Source organism: Denticeps clupeoides, chromosome 3 (assembly GCF_900700375.1).
Source record: "Denticeps clupeoides chromosome 3, fDenClu1.1, whole genome shotgun sequence".
NCBI classification, from domain to species: Eukaryota; Metazoa; Chordata; class Actinopteri; order Clupeiformes; family Denticipitidae; genus Denticeps; species Denticeps clupeoides.
Window position 1 is genome coordinate 12,532,620 of NC_041709.1, and position 20,083 is coordinate 12,552,702.

The 20,083-nt window shown below is 42.8% G+C and overlaps 2 protein-coding genes across 3 annotated transcripts; one reads left to right on the top strand and one right to left on the bottom strand.

The window, feature by feature from the left end:
* Positions 1-282: 282 nt before the first annotated feature.
* Positions 283-2,963, top strand: marchf5l (membrane-associated ring finger (C3HC4) 5, like). The gene is made up of 7 exons (XM_028973666.1): positions 283-459; positions 819-897; positions 1,120-1,322; positions 1,422-1,552; positions 1,693-1,876; positions 2,315-2,481; positions 2,622-2,963. The coding sequence occupies exons 2-7, from the start codon at positions 869-871 to the stop codon at positions 2,781-2,783; spliced, it is 876 nt and encodes a 291-aa protein (XP_028829499.1). The 5' UTR covers positions 283-459; positions 819-868; the 3' UTR covers positions 2,784-2,963.
* Positions 2,964-7,928: 4,965 nt separating this feature from the next.
* Positions 7,929-14,291, bottom strand: npy8ar (neuropeptide Y receptor Y8a). 2 transcript variants are annotated; one of them, XM_028973315.1, is made up of 2 exons: positions 14,183-14,291; positions 7,929-9,624 (listed from the first exon to the last, which is right to left on the bottom strand). In XM_028973315.1, the coding sequence occupies exon 2, from the start codon at positions 9,476-9,478 to the stop codon at positions 8,360-8,362; it is 1,119 nt and encodes a 372-aa protein (XP_028829148.1). In that variant the 5' UTR covers positions 9,479-9,624; positions 14,183-14,291; the 3' UTR covers positions 7,929-8,359. The 2 variants fall into 2 exon arrangements, with proteins under 2 accessions (XP_028829148.1, XP_028829147.1); XM_028973314.1 differs by lacking the exon at positions 14,183-14,291 and adding an exon at positions 13,903-14,123.
* Between the last annotated feature and the right edge of the window lie 5,792 nt (positions 14,292-20,083).

Below are 20,083 nucleotides of genomic sequence, written 5' to 3' on the forward strand. Positions count from 1 at the left end.
ACAAATGTATATTATTTTAAATCGTGTGCATTTAAAATGCAATTTATTAACAAAATAATAACTTCAATCATGGATGGATAGGTTAATAAATCGAAATGGCAAGTCATCACGACGCATTCTTATGTGATGCCGAATGACAAAATTAATATATTTTGAAATGACACCAAAGAAATCAGACAAAATATGTACGTGTTGCACATTACTTTTTAAACATTCCAGTCGCCTGCTGTTTACGTATTTTGAAGACTGGGGACTTTTAGTGTGTAAAAAGGGGGCGGAGCCAGGCCCACTTATAGACGCTGGCCGCCGCTGTGTCAGCGTCGTGTGTTGCTTCACAGGCTGCTTTTAGTCCGGGTAGGGGCGCTTGTATCAGCGCTTCGAGAACGAGAGAGCCTCAGAGGCGTTAAAAAGGGACTTGTTCGGGTTGTTGTTGGATGGTATCAGCTCTCCGCTGTCTCGGTAATTTCACTCTTTCGTCTGTTTCACAGTGAACGTCAGCCGCCCGTCCGAACTTGCCAGCTGACAGTGTTGTTAGCCCTTAGCCGTATGCTAATCCCGTAGCCAAGCTGAGCAATGGAAAATGAGCAGTTTGGTTGTCACCGTTAATGACACCATATCTCAAAAAGTGGGCTTATTGTACTTATGTTAAACGCAGAAACGCCCAATTTAGCCAACATTTAGCAGTTCTCCTCAGCTATCGTAGTTTCGTTTTGTCACTTGGCATGTTAACTTTGTACTAGTTTCCGCTTGTCAGGCTTCGGTGTGGACTTTGTGGGATCGTGCTCTTATTTTTCTTTCGTTTCTCCGCGGTCAACAAGGCTCCTGACTGGCAGACCCATGGTAGGATCCAGGGACCTAACCTGACAATATGGCCTGTGCTGATGAGTCTCCAGAGAAGTTTGTTCGCTTTCCTCACAATCTTTTTCTAATTGATGCACGTTCAGTGTTGTACTCGCTGTTACAATAGACTGCTATTAAACATTTTCTTAAATGTATCAGGATATTGTGGGCAATCTCAAATCAAATTTGGGTTTAATTTGAGAATAAGTAAATATTTTTTTTCAACAAATGTAGTTTCCTCTATTAAGTCAGTGTGTGTGTGTGTGTGTGTGTATACAGGCACTGCTGGGTGTGCTTTGCAACAGAGAGGGAGGACCGTGTAGCTGAGTGGGTGAGCCCGTGCCGTTGTAAAGGGTGCACCAAATGGATCCACCAGGCCTGTCTCCAGCGTTGGCTCGATGAGAAACAGAAGGGCAACAGTGGCGGGGCAGTCAGTTGCCCACAGTGCGGCACAGAGTACCGCATTGTGTTTCCCAAGATGGGTAAGACACAAACTGCCCTGGTAAAAGGGCTGTGTGTTCCGTAAACTGTTTATAAAGCATTTCCGTAAGCGGGGAGTTTCTATACTGTTCCTGCACTAGGTCCCCTTGTGTACTTCCTGCAGCAAGTGGACAAAGCGCTGTCCAGGGCCAGTCCATTTGCAGCTGCTGGAGTGGTGGTCGGCACAGTCTATTGGTCAGCAGTCACCTACGGAGCGGTCACAGTCATGCAGGTGCATGCTTTACTGGTTACTACTCAGGCGGTCACAAAGAGGGAAATCACACATTATTTCCTTAGTGTTTGTGCCTTGCCGTAGTTTTCTCTTACCTGAGCATTTACGTACGTGTTTGTTTGTTTAAACTTGTATTTCAGGTAGTAGGCCATAAGAAGGGTTTGGATGTAATGGAGCGTGCAGATCCCCTCTTCTTGCTCATGGGCTTGCCCACCATCCCAGTCATGCTGGTACTGGGGAAGATGATCCGTTGGGAAGACTATGTAGTGCGGCTGTGGCAAAGACATTCGGCTAAGCTGCAAATGCTTAGTGGCATTGTCCCTGGTGAGACCACATAGACTGGGGATTAGAATGTGTGTCTGTCATTTAAGGTCTGCATCATGAGCAGAAGTATGGTTTGAATCCATTGTTTTCATTTTTGCACATAGGATAACTGATTCTTCATTTGACTGAAATCTGTTTTATTCTCTAGTTTAGATCAAAATAACATTTTAATTTTTTTTTTTTCTCCCCCCAGTTCAAAATCCCTGTAACATATCTGAATAATTTCATACTGAGAATCTAACTTTGCTAGGTTGATTTATAATTGTTTGATTTTTAACATGGTGACTGGGTTCCATGGAAATATTCACATATAAATATTCAGCCTGAAAATATTACACATGCGTAGTAGTATAGTATGTAGGCAGGCATATCTTTGACATGATTCATTTGCCACCCCTAATTACTTTGTGTTTTGTATTGTATGTCTTTATTGTGTAGGCATTGGGCGCCCTCTGCCACGAATTCCATCTGATGGCGGTTTTGGAGGTGACCATCTCTCGGTGTCCCGCACTCTATGTGGTGCATTGATTTTCCCATCAATTGCCAACCTAGTGGGGAGGCTGATGTTTCGTAGGGTGACCTCAAACTTGCAGCGAACCATTCTGGTGAGGACTTTTTTTTTTTTTTTTGCGCGCCGTTCTGTAGCCTATTGTAATGTGATATGTCTCTTTTAACTTATTGAATTTATTAAGCTGTGGTTAAGAGAATAAACTAAAGTTAATGAAGTAATGTTTACTTTTGACAGGGAGGTATTGCATTTGTTGTGATCAAAGGGGTGCTTAAGGTGTATTTCAAGCAACAGCAGTACCTCATTCAAGCCAACCGCCACATCCTGAATTACCCAGAGCGTGAAGCCAACTCTGATGCCCAAAGTGAAGATGAAAATGAGGACAGTGGGAATGAATAAAGGCAGGTGTCTATGGCAACTCCTTCCTGTTTCTACTGTAAAGCTATGGCTTTCAAAATCACAGAGGTATTTTATTTAGTCAAAAGATATTGATTGTTATAAAAAAAAAAAAAAATATGATTGTAAATTTGTGGATGTTTTATTTCAAATGTGAATTAATAAAGTTGTGGGATTTATTAACCTCTTTGTTCTTCAGTGCATCTTTAGTATGTTTACTACGAAGTTCAGCAGGGGGTTACTTCACAAAGCAGTATTACTAATAATTTATCTTAATTGATAATACATACCAGAAGCTATGCTGATCTCAGGGTTCAGGGTCAGTATTTTAGAAGCTCCCTTTTGATCTAATACAGCCAACATGTTTTTCACACCTGGATTTGGGGCCCTTGCATATCATCTCCATTTCTGGCAGGTTGGATAGTAAACATTGCTGGACAGCCAATTTTAGGTCTCTCCAGAGATGATGGCTGGGCCATTCAAGAACAGTCACAGAGTTGTTGTGAAGCCACTCCTTCGTTATTTTAGCTGTGTGCTTAGGGTCAGTCTGAGGTCCTGAGCACTCTGGAGAGGGTTTTTGTCCAGGATATCCATGTACTTGGCCGCATTCATCTTTCCCTTGATTGAAAACAGTCATCCTGTCCCTGCAGCTGCAACACACCCCACAGCATGATGCTGCCACCGCTATGCTTCACGGATGGGACTGTATTGGACAGGTGATGAGCAGTGCCTGGTTTTATCCACAAATGTTCCTTAGAATTAAGGCCAAAAAGTTTTATCTTGCTCTCATCAGTCCAGAGAGTCTTATTTCTCACCATCTTGGAGTCCTTCAGGTGTTTTTTTTGTTTTTTTTTCCCCCAAATTCCATGTGGCTTTCCTATGTACCATCCGACCTCTTCAACTCATACAAAATGCAGCAGCACGACTGATCTTCAACCTTCCCAAATTCTCCCATACCACCCCTCTGCTACGTTCCCTTCACTGGCTCCCAGTAGCTGCACGCATCAGGTTCAAAATACTGATGCTGGCCTACAAAGCCAAACATGGAGCAGCACCATCCTACCTCACAGCTCTTATTACACCTCGCACTGCACCTCGTTTACTCCGAGCCTCCAGTACTGCTCGCCTGGTCCCTCCATCTCTGAAGGTAAAAGGAAAACATTCATCTAGACTCTTCTCCATCTTGGCCCCTCGGTGGTGGAATGAACTTCCCCTCGAGGTCAGAACAGCTCAGTCACTGAGCACCTTCAAACGACAGCTCAAGACCTTCCTCTTTAGAGAATATTTAGATTAAATTGTAATTTTCTTGTTGTCGAACTTTGTGTACAGAATCTACAACAGAGTGAATTAAATAGATGTATTCATAGTTGGGGTCCTAGTGAACCGGAATTGATCTCTTCATCGATGGTAACTTGAAAGCACGTTGTAAGTCGCTCTGGATAAGGGCGTCTGCCAAATGCCGTAAATGTAAATGTAAATGTAAGTGTATTGCACTGAGGAGAGGCCACTCTGCCATAAAGCCCCGATTGGTGGAGTGCTGCAGTGATGGTTGACTTTCTACAACTTTCTTCCATCTCCCGACCGCATCTCTGGAGCTCAGCCACAGTGATCATTGGGCTCTTCTCCCCCTGATAGCTCAGTTTGACCAGACAGCAAGCTCTAGGAAGGGTTCTGGTCATTCCAAACATCTTCCATTTAAAGATTATGGAGGCCACTGTGCCTTGGCACAATTCTGTCTCTGAGTTCTTCAGGCAGTTCCTTTGACTTCATGATTCTCATTTGCTCTGACATACATTGTGAGCTGAAAGGTCTTATATAGACAGGGGTGTGGCTTTCCTAATCAAGTCCAATCTGTGTAATAAAACACAGCTGGAGTCAAATGAAGGCGTAGAACCATCTCAAGAATGATCAGAAGAAATGGACAGAACCTGAGTTAGGGTGGACAGCACCCTGCAAAGGGTCCAAAAACTTAGGACTATGTGATATTTCAGTTTTTCTTTGTTTATAAATCTGCAAAAATGTTAACAATTCTGTGTTTTTCTGTCAATATGGGGTGCTGTGTGTACATTAATGAGGAAAAATTAACTTGAGCTGCAATATTACAAAGAGTAAAAAAATTGAACGGGGGTCTGAATACTTTCTGTACCCAGTGTATTTATACAACACACATACATACATATATATGTGTGTGTGTGTGTGTGTGTGTGTGTGTGTGCAAGCCATTGAGGCCATGGATGAGAAAAGTCATGGAGAGGCATTGTAATTCTTACAGTATAATATGCAGATTAGTCCTGCAGGCTCTGCAGCTAAACTAAAGTCTGTCAAAATGTGCCCTGCTGCAAAAAAGCGCCATATTCAGAGCCCTTCTGCTCAAAAAGAGGAGTAGCAATGCATAACACTCAACTGAGCAAGCTACTCACATAAAGTAGGGAAGGACATTTAAGTAGAGTAAAGCCATGAGGTGAAATAGCAATCCCTATGGACAAACGATTATCCATCTTTTATAATCCCAAACTCCTCTCCATCATGGTTGAACCCCAGAGGATTCTGCCTGCACTTGTATAAAGTGCTGATGGAGAGTCTGCGTTATGTAAGTTTTTTTCTTAAAAATTCTAAATCAAAATCAACTATAGGGCCCACTGCAAGCCTGCCTAATATGGACAGAGAAAATAAAGTTGACCTATCTGTAGGAGCCCACAGTTTATTTTGATAGAAAGAGGTGGCATCTTAATAACCCCCACAAATCTAATATTTATAGGTATTGGTTTGAAGAACATGCATGCATTTTTAATACTTTCATATGTGTTTGGTCAAACTTTGTTCAGTTGTTAAACCATCATTTAGAATGTTCAGTAAAACGCTAAAGAAGAACACATTTCCTTAGTAAAGATGGCATAAAAATAGCATGTGTTGTGGTCAAAAGAATGAGTAGTAAAAATGTTGTGAATTCTTTTTAGAATTGTTTGTATCCCTGCACACAATGCAAATTCCATTATAAACCCTCTTATGCATATAAAGGTCGAATGAAGGTTGGAGCTGGTGCATCCACAAGGCTTGTGGAATACACAATTACAAAAAAGTTCCATACTGAATTCATGCATAGACGTTCCCTATACGTTGATACTCTATACTTTGTTGGTTCAAAGTTACCTTTATTTATCTTCCATTGGTGTTTTGCACCTCAGTTCAGTCTGCTTCCTATGTGACAAACTTCAGTGCTACTGTTGCCATCAGCTTTAAAGCTGTATAATGCTTGTGTTGAATGTGATTCGGGTCTTTACACCAAAACCCAATAATTGCTGTTGTTTGAATCCCACTCTGCCTGATGCAAAACCATACACAAATGGTAAATGCAGTAGATAAACTCAGGGGAAATCAATTTAGCTTTGGTGCTATATTACATAGATCCAATCCAAGCAGTTTTTGATATTTTGATAGTTCATTGATCCTATTCAAAACCATTTTACAGTATGTAAAGTTTAGTTTTTAGATAAAAAAAAACAAGGCTCAGCATTTATCAGACGCCCTTATCCAGAGCGACTTACAATCAGTGTTACAGGGACAGTCTCCCTGGAGCAATTTAGGGTTAAGTGTCTTGCTCAGGGACACAATGGTAGTAAGTGGGATTCGAACCCGAGTCTTCTGGTTCACAGGCGAGTGCGTTACCCACTAGGCTACTACCACCCTGGTATCCCATGAAAGTCTGTGGTCTGAAAAGGCCTGTGGTCTGTCAGCCAGCTTATTCTGAATGCTGTACTATCTGCCTATACACTCACGCAGGCTATGGCCTTACCTTTCAAAAGGTCACCGCATGCGCACTGATGTCAGACCTGGCCCATCACAAAGAAACTGGTCATGTGTCAACCTCAGTTAAAAGGTCTTTGTTTTTTTTATTGTATGTTGTATGGTTTTTACTCTAGTACATTTTGTTTATGCTGTCTGGGTAAAAAGCAGATGTCTCTATACATCTACCTCCCTACTGTCTTGCCCTTTAAACATGTCTATTTATCTGTTTTTCTTTCTTTTTTTTACTGAATAACACATGTACTGTACAAGCCTCAATCATTACACAGCAATTAGGCTAAACATGGCCTTATAATTGATAACAGCACTCACATTAATTTACACTAGAGTAATGGCCTTTTTTTAAATGTGACTAGTAGAATAGACAGAAAATTAAAGAAACCCAAAAAAACAGAATTACAAAGAATTTGTACTTTGTTACTTCCCAACTCTGCTTAAAACATTTTATTGTACAACCACATGATAATATTTATAGACGGTTCCAAAAAGAAATGAAAACCCCATACATATAAATCACACTGTATTTCATATATGGTAAAATATACTTGCAATGAGTTATACATTATGTAGAATACAAATCAATGACATTTAACAAATAAAGTTCACACCTTGTCTCATTTTATTTACATATTTGACATGTCTAAGCTACATTTCATAAGGCAATACTGATTTACACAAACATGTGTTTGGGAAAAGAAACGTGTTTTGTAAAGTTTTACCATCTGTAATAACAAAATAGTATTGATATTTAAGAGACCACTAACATCTAACACTATAAACAGCACACCTTCATACATCAAAGAGGCACAATCAAAATGTTGTTTAATGTTTCCACAATACTACAAAGTCCAAAATTAACATTTACAGTCAGCACACAATAATATAAATTTCAGATTTTATTGCTGTTAAGACTGAAATCAAGACAATTTATAGGATTCATTTTTAAATCAAATTTATCAATTGTACTAATTTTCACAGCAAGAGAATGAATGTATAAAAGGCATAAGACTGCATTCGAGTCCTGCTCTTCATCCTACTATAATCTGAGGATGCCGCAAGCTTCTTTCAACCTATAAAAATGCACAACAAATATGCTGAACAGTCTGAAAAGCTGGTAGATGCATACCTCGAAAAGCTGTTGCAGAAATGTGTCTGTGATTGCAGCAAAACATAATATGTGGGGTTGATTTTTTTTTACGTTTTATTTTATCTGACATACAACATCACCAGGTCTTGAGCGTAGTTCAAAAGTTTGAATAAATTTGAGTATTCCAATATGACTTTATATCTCTACTCGATTTACTTTGCTTAGTTGCTTGCAAGGTACCATGACAAGCATCTGTCATCTACCTGACTGTTGACAGAATTATGCTGCTTAGCAACTATACTAAAAGATGGAACATAAATTCATGACAGAAGTGTCTTTTTTTTTTTTTTTTAATGATATACTCTCACATTCCATTTCTAAATGCTGACAGTTCAAATGTATATACTCACAATAATAAACTCAAGGTCATTCTGTACAGTACAGTGCTGGCATTAGTGTTAGGATGAGCAGCATTCGACCTTGTGCCTCAGAACCCAGACCAAAGCACACGGAGGCTGCTTTTGCTCAGTTGCCTTGAATCCAGTATTTCAATTCACTCGGTCATGGCAAGCATTCTTTGTTAAAAATGCTCGACCAGACATATACCACATAAGATACTTGCATCTCCATGGAAACAGTGCAAGATAAGGTCTTGCTTTTTCCTTTCTTCCTTCCAACTAGGCGTTTTCTAACTGTGGATGCCGTGCTCTGCTATTGTAGCAAAAGATCCTCTGTGCATGGAGGACATCTTAGTGACATCCATACCCACTGTTGATAGAGGGAAGCTCTCATAGCTCTCTGGCGTCCCCCAGCAGCGGCAGCGATGCAGCGTGTTCTTCAGCTCCTTCTGAAAGTTGCTGTTGAGGAAGCCGTACACTACAGGGTTGACACAGGTGGAGGCCATAGCAGTGAGATGGCAAGCCGAGAAGATGATGTCGTGCTGGCAGGAAGGTAGTGCCTGGTGGTACCAGTCAAAGAGTGTGTTGAAGATGTTGAGCGGGAGCCAGCACAGGGCAAAAGCCACCACGATGGAGGCCAGCATGGCGTTGATGCGCTGGGCCCCCCTAGCCTTCCTCTGTCGGATCTCGCTGGCCTGCTCCAACATGTCCTTCCTCCTGCGCAGACGCAGGAAAATACGAAGGTAGCAGAGGAGGATGAGCAGCAGGGGCAGGCAGTACTGGAACAGCAGCAGGGATGTGGTGTAGGCCAGCCGGTTGCGCTCAGAAGGCCATAGCTCCATGCAGATAACGTGGTCGCTGAAAGGGTTGAAAGGGATGCTGAGGTTCTGGAATGGAGAGTTGGTGAGAATGTTGAAGGAGAGAAAGGGCAGCGAAATAAAGCAGGCAACCATCCAGGTTACGGCCACTGCCAAATAAGAGTGGCCGGCTGCTGGCGTCCAGCCCGTGGGGTGGATGATGAGTTGGTGACGCTCTAGGGCAATTAGCACAAGAGAAAAGATGGAAACCGTGACAGACATGCACTGGACAAACGGTGTGACCTTGCACAGAGCCTCTCCAAGAATCCAGCGATCCATCAGCGTGTAAATTACAGTGACGGGAAGGCAGACCAGGCACATCAGGATGTCCGAACAGGAGAGGTTGGCTATCAGGATATTGGTCACGTTGCGCATTTCCTTTTGCCGAGAGATGATAAAGACAAGGCAGACGTTGCCCACTAAGCCAACTGCAATGACTGTGCTGTAAGCCACAATCAGAAAGGTAGTGCCGCTCAAGGATGGCGGGCACAGGTTGCCGTCGGCCCATGGCACTTCACTCCATTTTCCCGAAGCACTGCTGTTGTTGAGCATAGCTGAGCTATCACTGTAGACTGCAAGGTTTCGTAACACGGTTCAACGATGTGGATGTTGTTCTACTTATGATGAAATACAATTCTGGTTCATCATTGGCCCATGGTCTGCCAGAGTGAGATTGTGTTGCTGGTCGGATGCTGCACCTAGAAGAAAATGACCAGGTCAGTCTGATGATATTTATTATATGTGACAGTTAGAGAAGCAGTGAGTAACCAGAGATGACATACAAATGTTGACTCCTCGGCATAGGTTATGCTTTGTCATTCCATAGAACATAAGCTCCCCCTAATTAAATAAAAAATGTGAGCAACATGAATAGCAATTAGAGAGCCGACTGCGGGATCATCCCCCCTCTTCGTATTTGCTCATCATAGCATCTACAAGACAAATACTGAAAGACGTGACTGAAGTGTTGGATTTACACGGCAATGAAAAATTACATCATCTGTCCTCCACATTAAAAAGCCTGTGGATATGTTCCCACTAGACAACATAAGGGTCACCATCTTCTTTAGTCTGACAGATGGAGACCTCCCCCGAGAGTCACCGCCTGAAATTACCGCCTTTTTCGACATTCTGGTCTGGAAGGCTATTGTTCGGTACACACTGCTACTAACAAAAGTTACCGTATTGGCACCAATATAAAATGACCGTGAATATAAGATTATCCTTTCACCCTTTTTAATATTAAGAATTAACACTTGGTACAAAAGTTTCAGACAAATTTTGTGTTTGGGCCAAATTGTGGATTTTTCATTGAATTCAATTGTCGCACAAAATAACAATAGCGCACTTAACACACTTGCTTTTTTATACATACCTTTTTGTATGCCTGTGCACATGTGAAAGAATTTTTGAAAATAGTATCAGTCGAGAATTTTGCTGTCAGTGTTTGCCTAGTTTTCAATGAAATTCTTTCATCTAAAATTTTGAACATGAACAGATTGCAAGTAAAGCTGTTTGATCCTCATTACCCTTTGCTCTCCAGTACCCACTATTTTGCATTACTGTTATCCATTCTAGGCAATTAAGCAACACAACATTGAGCCACTGACAGCGACCACCGTCAACAACCTGATGGCAGTCATAAATGTAGAGATCATTTGATACCAATGTTTGTCTAATGTATAGTGTATTCCTGACTGACGACAGTCAATGTGGCTGATGTTAGCCAGTACAGCTGAAAGTAATGGTAAAAATGTCATTTCTCTGTCATATCACCCCACATTTTCTCACTTCCTGTCTTATGTATCTTCATTTCCACAATTTCAAAATTATCTATACATTTTCAGCAGAACAACAAAAACATGTTATATTTCAATTATATAATGATCAATAATATATCAACAACTATGTTAATATGCACTTCCAGCATTCAGTAAAGTTCATTTCATCAAGTTTCCAATCGGTACCTTCTCTAGGTTCTCGGTATTATTCAAGAAAACGAGATCTGCTTTACTCAATATCAACCAAATTAAAACCAGCAAACCCAAAATAAATATTCTCAGTCCCAGCTGCTTCTGTGCAGCAGCACTCCTGAGGACCGCGGGTTGAATCCAATCTAAATGAGGCAGCCAAACAAGACACCATGCTGGTGTTTAAATGCAAATGCACTCCCCCTCGCACTGAATCAGTAATTTAGAACATTTTTCAAAGGGGCCACTCCTATTTTTATCTGCCAGCCTTTTTCAATAAGCCCACATGAAGCGACTGCGGCTGGTATGAATGGAGTACGTGAACGCTTACATCACACGGTCGTCAGAGATTCCTGCGAGTGCCAAGTGTTACACAACAGCCTCCTCCAGGTTACCAATTCCTATGAATCAGCTCGCTTTGATTCTCTGTGTAAAGGAGATGCAGACTGTCTCTCAGCAAAATGTCACTTCAGGGGAGATTAAAATGTCGTGTAAATCCATCGTTGTCTGAAATGTCTGTTTATTCATTTACAACGGTCCACACACACACACACACATATATATATTCTCTTGCCATTAGTCCTTAGCCCCTTGTGGCGAGGTCTGCCTGCCCCAGCATGGTGCCGCCTGCTTGCTTTGCCTTGTTAATTTGCGCTTGCTGGTTAGGACCCTGCCCCCTGCAGCTGTAGCTCGCCTCTCCGCGCCACGCAAGCCGCGCACGTGCATTAACAGCAGCATGAAAGCTGGGAACTGGCCTGTGAATTTATGCTGCGATCCGCACGCACAAACGGCCCTGATGTGCCCGCACTCTTGGTGCTGATTGATGCACTTTCCTTTTTTTCACCCTCGCTGATGATCTCGCACTAAAGTATGATGGGCCGTGACCTTTCCTCCTCTGTGGCTTTTCCATGTCATTTTCCCCACCATCTAATCTCCACTGCCTGCGTTTGTTAGCATGGCTCTTATAATCAGGCAGCAAGTGTGCGTGACAATGGAAAACGTGCCTGTCTGACCCCGTACTGGCACGGAATGAGTCATCGTTCGGTTCCCAACATTTGCAGCCCCCCGAAATAGTCGCATTATCTCGAAATTACAGTGCTCTTATCGTGCTGCAAGTTTTGCTAAAGAGACTCTGAATACATTTTCCAATGCCCCCCTTCAAGAAGTGATTTCTGCCCGACAGGCAGCATTTCCCGGGGCTCATTTTAGAGGAAAAGAACAAAAAAAAAAAAAAAAAAAAAGCCATTCCCAGACCCTCGTCCCCGAAGAGCGCGCGTTCCTTCCCTCCCATCCGTAATGAGACATGCAGTGGCATGACGGCATGAATATGGCAGGGGCGGCAAACAGTCTCCCGAGCGGAGGTGCACAGCCCCGGCACCCCCCGGGGAGAGGAGGCGAAGACTCCCGTCTGATGCCGCGGGAAGGGACGAGGGACTGCAATATAGCACAGTGGTCCCTCCTCTGAGAATATGCCTCCCTGTAGGTTGCTGGATGGCCATCGGCAACAAAGGAATCATAAGCCCACGGTCACACTGTAATGTGCTTGAGCGTCCCCGAGCAGTGGCCAAAAAAAAATGGAAGTGACGGGGGACACATTTATGTAGAAGGGGGGTGGATTATAACAAATATGCAAGTATTATTGCAATAAAATGAAACGGGGAAGAAGCTGTCTTCCCTTCTACCGCGTAACGTTGCAGAACGTATTCACCAGGTGTGTGTTTGTGTATGTGTGTTGTTTTGCCTTCCCTGCTGGACGGTCCCTCTGTCCTCGGCCGTCAAGTCACCAAAAAACGAGGACATGTCACAGTATTATTTCTGAAAATGTCAAAATGGCTGCTGGGGGGCGCTTCTCGATGCGATGTGCCAAGCAACCCAGCTCCGCCGCCTCTACGCCATCTTCGCGAGGAGTCCCCAAAGAGTGGCTCTGAAGTGTCACCTTTTTTCCTTGTGGACGAGCGGGTGGCCTCTCGCTCACACAAGACACCCGAGCGTTTTGTTCGTGGGCGGCACGAATTCACAGGGCAGCGCTGCTTTTCCCAGACAGCTGACGCCCAGGGGACTGATGCGGTCTGACACACCACCGTGCAGCGTTACGTCCATCGTCGGGAACTTTATGTAATTTCGGAATGTCAGGGCGGGATATCGAGATTAGAAAAGAGGGATTTCGCCCTCTCGCTCTCTCTCTCTCTCTCTCTCTCTCTCTCCATTACAGACACACACGTTACATTCCAACGCAGCTTCCAGATCCTGGAGATCTGTGGCTCTGATTCATCTCACAGACAGCTATTACAGGCAGGCAACTAGTTAATAATCTGGTGTGTTAGAGCACAAAAAAAGGGCATGGTCTCATAAGGAATGAAGTTGCGAAGCCCCGTTGACTCTTAAAAACACACACACACACACACACACACACACACTCACTCGCTTGACCAAGAGTCTTAGCAATGAATTATTAAGTAGAGTCCGCTTCTGAAAGCTCTGTTTTGATGGCTCCTGACATCTGTGAATCTGCGTACGTCCGTGCCTGGAGCCGCACCGTAATTAAAGAGGCTCTTGATCCTCGGGGCTGTCTCGCCTGATAAAAGAAGAGATTCCCATCTCAGATTACCTCATTGTTTGGGGCAAGGGTGTCTGGTGGGCAGGACACGGTAGTCCCGAGCACCCTCTCCTTCTCGTGGAGAGATTAGGTCGGAGGACCTATCGCACTCGGCAGACACACCCGAAGGAACCGACCTCACGCCCGAGCTGTGAAGCTGGCTGGCGACATAAAGTGCATCATCCAAAGAACATGTTTTATATATATATGATAAAAAAAAACAGTCTGCAAATGACATGAGGCCATTTTCAGGCAAAACTCTCACGCGTCCCGCTTCACGGGGTTGGAGTTCCTCACCGGCGTCTTAAACTCGCGCCCGGGTTCTTGTCACCGCAACAGACACCCCGAGAGTCCCGCCGAACCCCCCGCGTCACTCGACACGAACGAACTTCGGGAACCACTCGACTCACCTGCGTCGCGGCGTCCTCGGCGTCGCGCGGAACGTCTGCTGCGCACTTCTCGCGCGCCGCAATTAACGCGGGTCCGGGCGGCGCGCGCCCGTGGCGTCGGTCGCGCGCGCGGGAGGGAGCCGGCCGCGCGCCCGCCCGCCGTCTGCGCTGGCGGCTCCCGTGAGATTCCACGTCGGCGAAGGACGCGGCGACCACGGACGCGGCGCGGCCGAGGGACGCCACGAGGGTCGCGACCGGACGTAAACAAACAAACAAGCGCGCGAACGAGCCCCAATGTCACCTGGCGGCTGCTGGCGGCTTCCGTCGGACGTCGGGAGGACGTCTGGCTGCTGAGGGGACGCAGGGTGGAGCGGCGGGAGAGGAAAACTTCCCGTGCAGACGGCGGCAGGAAACGGAGGAGGCTGGAGCTTAATCCTGCAAGATGAATAAAAAGCATGCGGATTAAACTACCAAAAAAAAAAAAAAAAAAGCAACGACAGCCACTACACGTCTCTCTTGGTTTTGGCTTTTGACGTTTTAAAAGGTCTGTTCGGAGGTAGATGATGCTGAGATTGTGAGCTGATAAATCAGATCGCTGAATTTAATCGATCTTTTCTGCTTCTCAGCTGCCTTTGTGTCAGGTCTGCACCACAACCTTGCAACTGATGATCTTCCTAATGTCTTTATTCACGAAACCTTTCTTTCTTTGTCTCTTCCTTTTTTTAATCACAACACTGAAATATAAGAAGCATTTAAATTGCTCTATAAATAGTATAAATGACAGAAAATGTCATTGTGAAGTGAAAGCATCATAATTAAAGACCGCTGAGAACATCACCGGGATGCCTCTCTCCCCGACCACTAGACACATTTCACAAACACAGCATCCACAAGGCCTGCACCATCCTGCAGGACCCTTCACACACCTCACGTGGACTTTCCACACTCCTGCTCTCGTGAAGAAGGTACTGCAGCATCAAGGAATTAAAGATATGTTGCCACCAGGATCATCCACATCAGCTCACCTGAAGCCTTAAATCATCTACAGAACTTTTTTTTTTGCAAACTGCACATTACAAAGTCAACAAGATTACAGCACTTCCACTTCAATTTTATTTCCATTTATTCCCATTTCCATATCAGGTGGTAGTAGCCTAGTGGATAACACACTCGCCTGTGAACCAGAAGACCCAGGTTCAAATCCCACTTACTACCATTGTGTCCCTGAGCAAGACACTTAACCCTAAATTGCTCCAAGGGGGACTGTCCCTGTAACTACTGATTGTAAGTCGCTCTGGATAAGGGCGTCTGATAAATGCTGTAAATGTAAATTTGCACTGTTTATTTGCACGCTGTGAATTCCAGAAGTTTTGCAATCTTGTCTCTCTGTGTACTTGGTGAGATGACAATAAAGAAGACTTTTGACTTTACTACAGAAAATCTACACTTTCTAATATTGGAAACATAATGCAGATGATGGGAACAAATTAATTAATACAATAGGATGTCTACAATCAACACAAATGCTAATTTTCTGTCTCCTACTTTACTGCTATATTACACCTATTTTTCTCTTGAGAAATCCACTGCTAATCCCTCAGTTATTTATAATTATACACTAGTCTCTCCACTACATTTCCTTTCTAAAATCTAAGAACATGGCATCTATATTCAGCTTTCTCACTACCTTACCCAGAATAACCTTCAGGACCCAAATCAGTCTTGTTTCAAAACTGCCCACTCCATAGGGACTGCTTTCCTGACCGTTTCAAAGAAACTACATGCTGGAAGATCAATAAAATTGTCATCAGTGCTAATCTTTCTGGACCTTTTAGCAGCATTTGACAACATCAACCAAAAGACTCTCCTGACCATCCTTGCTCAGTGGCACCTCAGACGTACCTTCTGATTACGGGGCCGCTTCCTAAACGGCTAGGCCACCACTGCCCCAGTGGATAGCTTTCTAATTGGAGGATAGACCTTAACAAGTGATATTGGAAGATGTCCACATCTGCTTCTCACAAGCTAAGTACTTCTGTCCCTCAGGGCTCAGTACTTGGCTCTCTCTTATTCTAAAATCTCTTTGTGAGGTCAAATCTTCTCATGGGTTATCCTATCACTGCTATGCAGTGGTGGCCTATCGGGTAAGGAAGCGGTCCTATAATCGGAAGGTTGCCAATCCCGAGCTGCTCACTGCTCACTAAGGGTGATGTGTTAAAAGCAGAGGACACATTTTGTTTTGTGCTTCACTTCACTTTCAGTTCTTTTTTTCTTTTCACTCCCAACTCTTTATTTTCCACCATCAGATGTAAATGTGTCCCCCAAAATTTCTGTTTGCTTGTCTGACATCTCATTGTGGGGTTGACATCTCTGAAACTCAACCCCAGCAAAACCAAACTGCTATTCATGTCCCCTGATTCCTCCCCACAACAGTACCTTAAAATCTCCCTGGGTGATTCTCCAATCTCCCCTTTCATCACTGAATTCAACCTTGGGGTAGCCATCTTGTAATCGTCTGATATTTCCAATCTCTCTCGCTCTTCCTTCACTACAACATTAGAAAGATTTGTCTTTTTATATTAACACGGGCTACCCAGATACTGGTTCAATCTCTTGTCATCTCCAAACTAGACCAACTAGTCTCCAGTTGTCAGCTCCAAACTGTAACTCACTCCTGGCTGGTCTTCCTCCCAGCACTCTACTCTACCTCTCCAGCTGATCCAGAACACTGCAGCGTGACTGTTTGTCAACCTTCCCAAATTCTCCAACACTCCACTGCTACATTTACACTCCCCTCCACTGATACTGATTATCTGCACAGGCGTCCTGTAGCTGCCCGTAACAGATTCAAAATAGCAATGCTTGCCTACTATGCCAAGGAAAGATCTCTCATCACTCTGACCTTGATCTCTCTGATCCTACACCACTGCTTGACTGGTACCACCATCTCTCAAAGTATTAGTATTTATCTAAACTCTTCTCTGTCTTGGCTCCGAGGTGGTGGAATGAACATCCACTAGATGTCTGAACAGTCAAGTCAATAAATATCTTCAAGCAGAATCTAAAAACCTTCCTGTTTAAAAAATATTTGGACTAAAAAAAACTCTTACATACTCTTACGTCCTAGTGAAGCAAATGAGGGATTTAATTGCTAGATATTTTTAGGTAAGTTGCTGTGTATAATAGTATCTGCCAAATGCTGTAAATGTTAAATATAGAGGATCAAATGAGGCAAAATGTCCTCAGCACCCAAACTCTTGTTTTTGGGACATTTAAGATCCGCACTCTACTCTCTACCTCCCTTTTATCCAAGCAGATTACAAACTAAGACCTTAACGTTAATAATTTATGTCTTGCCCCTAAAGCACTCAAAGACAGATGGCAAGGATCATCATCATGCGTTTTAAGGCCCCTGTGTGTACCGAGATGTCTGGTCTGAATCACATGTTTCTGCATTCGAGCTGTTGTTATCGTGAATTTTCTATTATTCCTTGGGTATACACACAGCAGGCACTTTTTCATTCAGTTTTCAATCAGTCACAAACTCAGTCTGGGGGGTATTTGTGAGCTTGATCTCTTGAACTCACCTTGGAGAAATGGAGAGCACTGGCAGCACCGCACAGCCCAATGATTGAAGAGACTTAAAGCCGCAACCTTGGTTTGACCTGAAAGTGTTCTTATTTCACCTTCTGTACAGAAACCAAATCTTTAATTCCTTGTTCACATTGCAGGGATAAATTGTTTCTGCAGTAGAATTTATCCATCACCCGTTCCATTCATCTATTTTCATTATGCCTAAAAGTGTGTACTAGGTTTCACTTACTCATGTATTTTGCAATACAGCAACATATGAGGACAGGGCTGTGCAAGGGCTAAGAGAATAAAACAACTACAAAAAAATTAGAGACCTGCTCAGTCTTCCCACCCACTGCAGCCTGCTTATAATTTTTTGATGATACCATAAGGGTACTTCATCTCTCTTTCCATGAAATACTGTTCATGCAGCACCCTTTGCAATGCTCTGATTAATCATTTTGAATCAGGGATTTTCTTAAGTTGTCTTTCCTTTAATACTACTGAGGATTATTCACTGTATGAAATGCATTGTTTTCCTTTTGGCATAATCTGTAGTAAACCAAATTTCATGTTGGAATCAGTCTCCCCTGCATGTATTCCTTCTTCAGAAAATTAAATTTCATGTTCTTTTGTGTACTGTGTGGTGCACAGTTTTTTAAATGTCTGCCCAAGGTAAAATTGCTGTCTATTTTCACTCATACAATTTTATACACACTGAATTGCAGCTATCACTTAAACTGAGGTAAACAGAAGTAGATAAAGAGAAATTGGCCTCAGAGAAGATGAAAGTATTTCTTTTTTGTTTCCTTAGCAAAGGAATTACAACCATCAAACATTCTGAGCAGTTACTGGGAATACGAAAACCTAGAGCCAAGATTTCAGTCCACCAATTTTTATTAAGAAATGTTACCAGTTTATATTCTAATGACATAATGTATTTTATAATAGTTTTATAATGTCAGCATTATAAAACAGCCCTGATCCAGTCTAACCCTAAAAAATGATCTGAAGCAATCTAGAGAAAAAAAAAAAACGAAATTATTGCAAAGGCAATGCAATAAAAAAGAATAACTGCTCTGCTCTAATCAATGACCAGATGGCTAGAAATGATGGAGAGCAGGTTGCCAGAGGAGTGGGAGGGTATCCGTCTCCGGTGGTCTCATCCGCAGCTTCAGAAAGAGCTCAATGAAAGCATCATCCAGGCCATACTCTACCAGATGCCAGGTGGTGATGTCACATCACCAGGTTACTTAAGGGCTGCACCAAGCCACACTCAGTTTTATTTTTTTTTCGACAAATACATTTCTTCTACTCAATACATGACATATAATACTTACATATTTTATATATTTAATACTTATATGTTACATCATAATATAAAATACCATCTGTCCACACACCTTAAATTGCCACAATGGAGAGTTTCTATTTCATTAAGAAAGTGTTTTCTTTGAAAAGCCCCTGAGAATAAAAAAAGATAACTAAATACAGGATGCATATACTGTCCGATAATTGAAACAGGGAGTACTCAGCTGAATCTCAAATGACTTGCATTCATGCTGAGATCAAACATTTTTCTCTCTTTTTGGTGCAACGCTTGCTTGGTAAATGTTTTCATCTTTTGCTCTTTCCTTTGTGTCTAACAAAAACGGGAATTAACCAACATTTATTCTTAGACTCTAACTCTCCTGGGTCTTATCTCCCTCTGTGATCGTACCTTTTCATCTTAATGCTTGCAGTCCCAGCCTTTCCTCGAACCTGTTCAAGACCGCGGCGCAGCATCAGTGAGGAGAGGTGGGCTGTGAATTTTTCCTTCCTCGCATTAAATTAGTGTTGATTCAGCCACATGCAGGTTCACTGTGCTGAGTTTTGACAGCTCTTTGTAAATCCTTTGACATAACATATATAAACCCATGTGCTCAAGTATTTGTGAGCCAAAAAGGAAATGTCTCTTATACATCAGTTAGAGATCCCCAGGTGTTACCTTGACAACTAAATGATCTTGCAAAATGAGGATTTCACTTACAAACTTTTGCCTCAGATCAATACATCACTCGATCACATACATAGTCTGCACCATGCCCTCTCTTGGTCTGGTGCTGCAGAGTAGTGAACGAAAAATCCCTGTGAATTTCAAACACAACTGTGGTCTGGAGTTGGGGTAGACTGGTTGTCATGGAGACCAAGTCCCTGCTGCTCCATAATGGTGGTAGTGGCAGTCGATAAGATGTGTGATAATCATACAGCATTGTTCCCTGTTGTATTGTGTTACCCTTTATAAAGAAATAAGGCAACAGTAATTTATTTATCTTAGTACATCTGTGCTTAAGCACCTTGGTTCATTAAGAAGGCTAAAACTGGCTAGATAGTTACTGTAAATATTCACATTAACACAGTAATAAACAAGAAATACATTTTGAGATAGAATTAATGACATTATCTATACTACACATGTATATACTTTATATGCCATACAAGACCATTGAAGAGAGGCTCTGACCAATGATCTGGCATCACACCCCTCGTCAAAGTCACTCTCATCTCGTCCTGATTCTTACACACTGTAAACAGGTAATCAATGTTATAAACAATGCACTAAGACATTATTCATGTTGTAAATGACTCT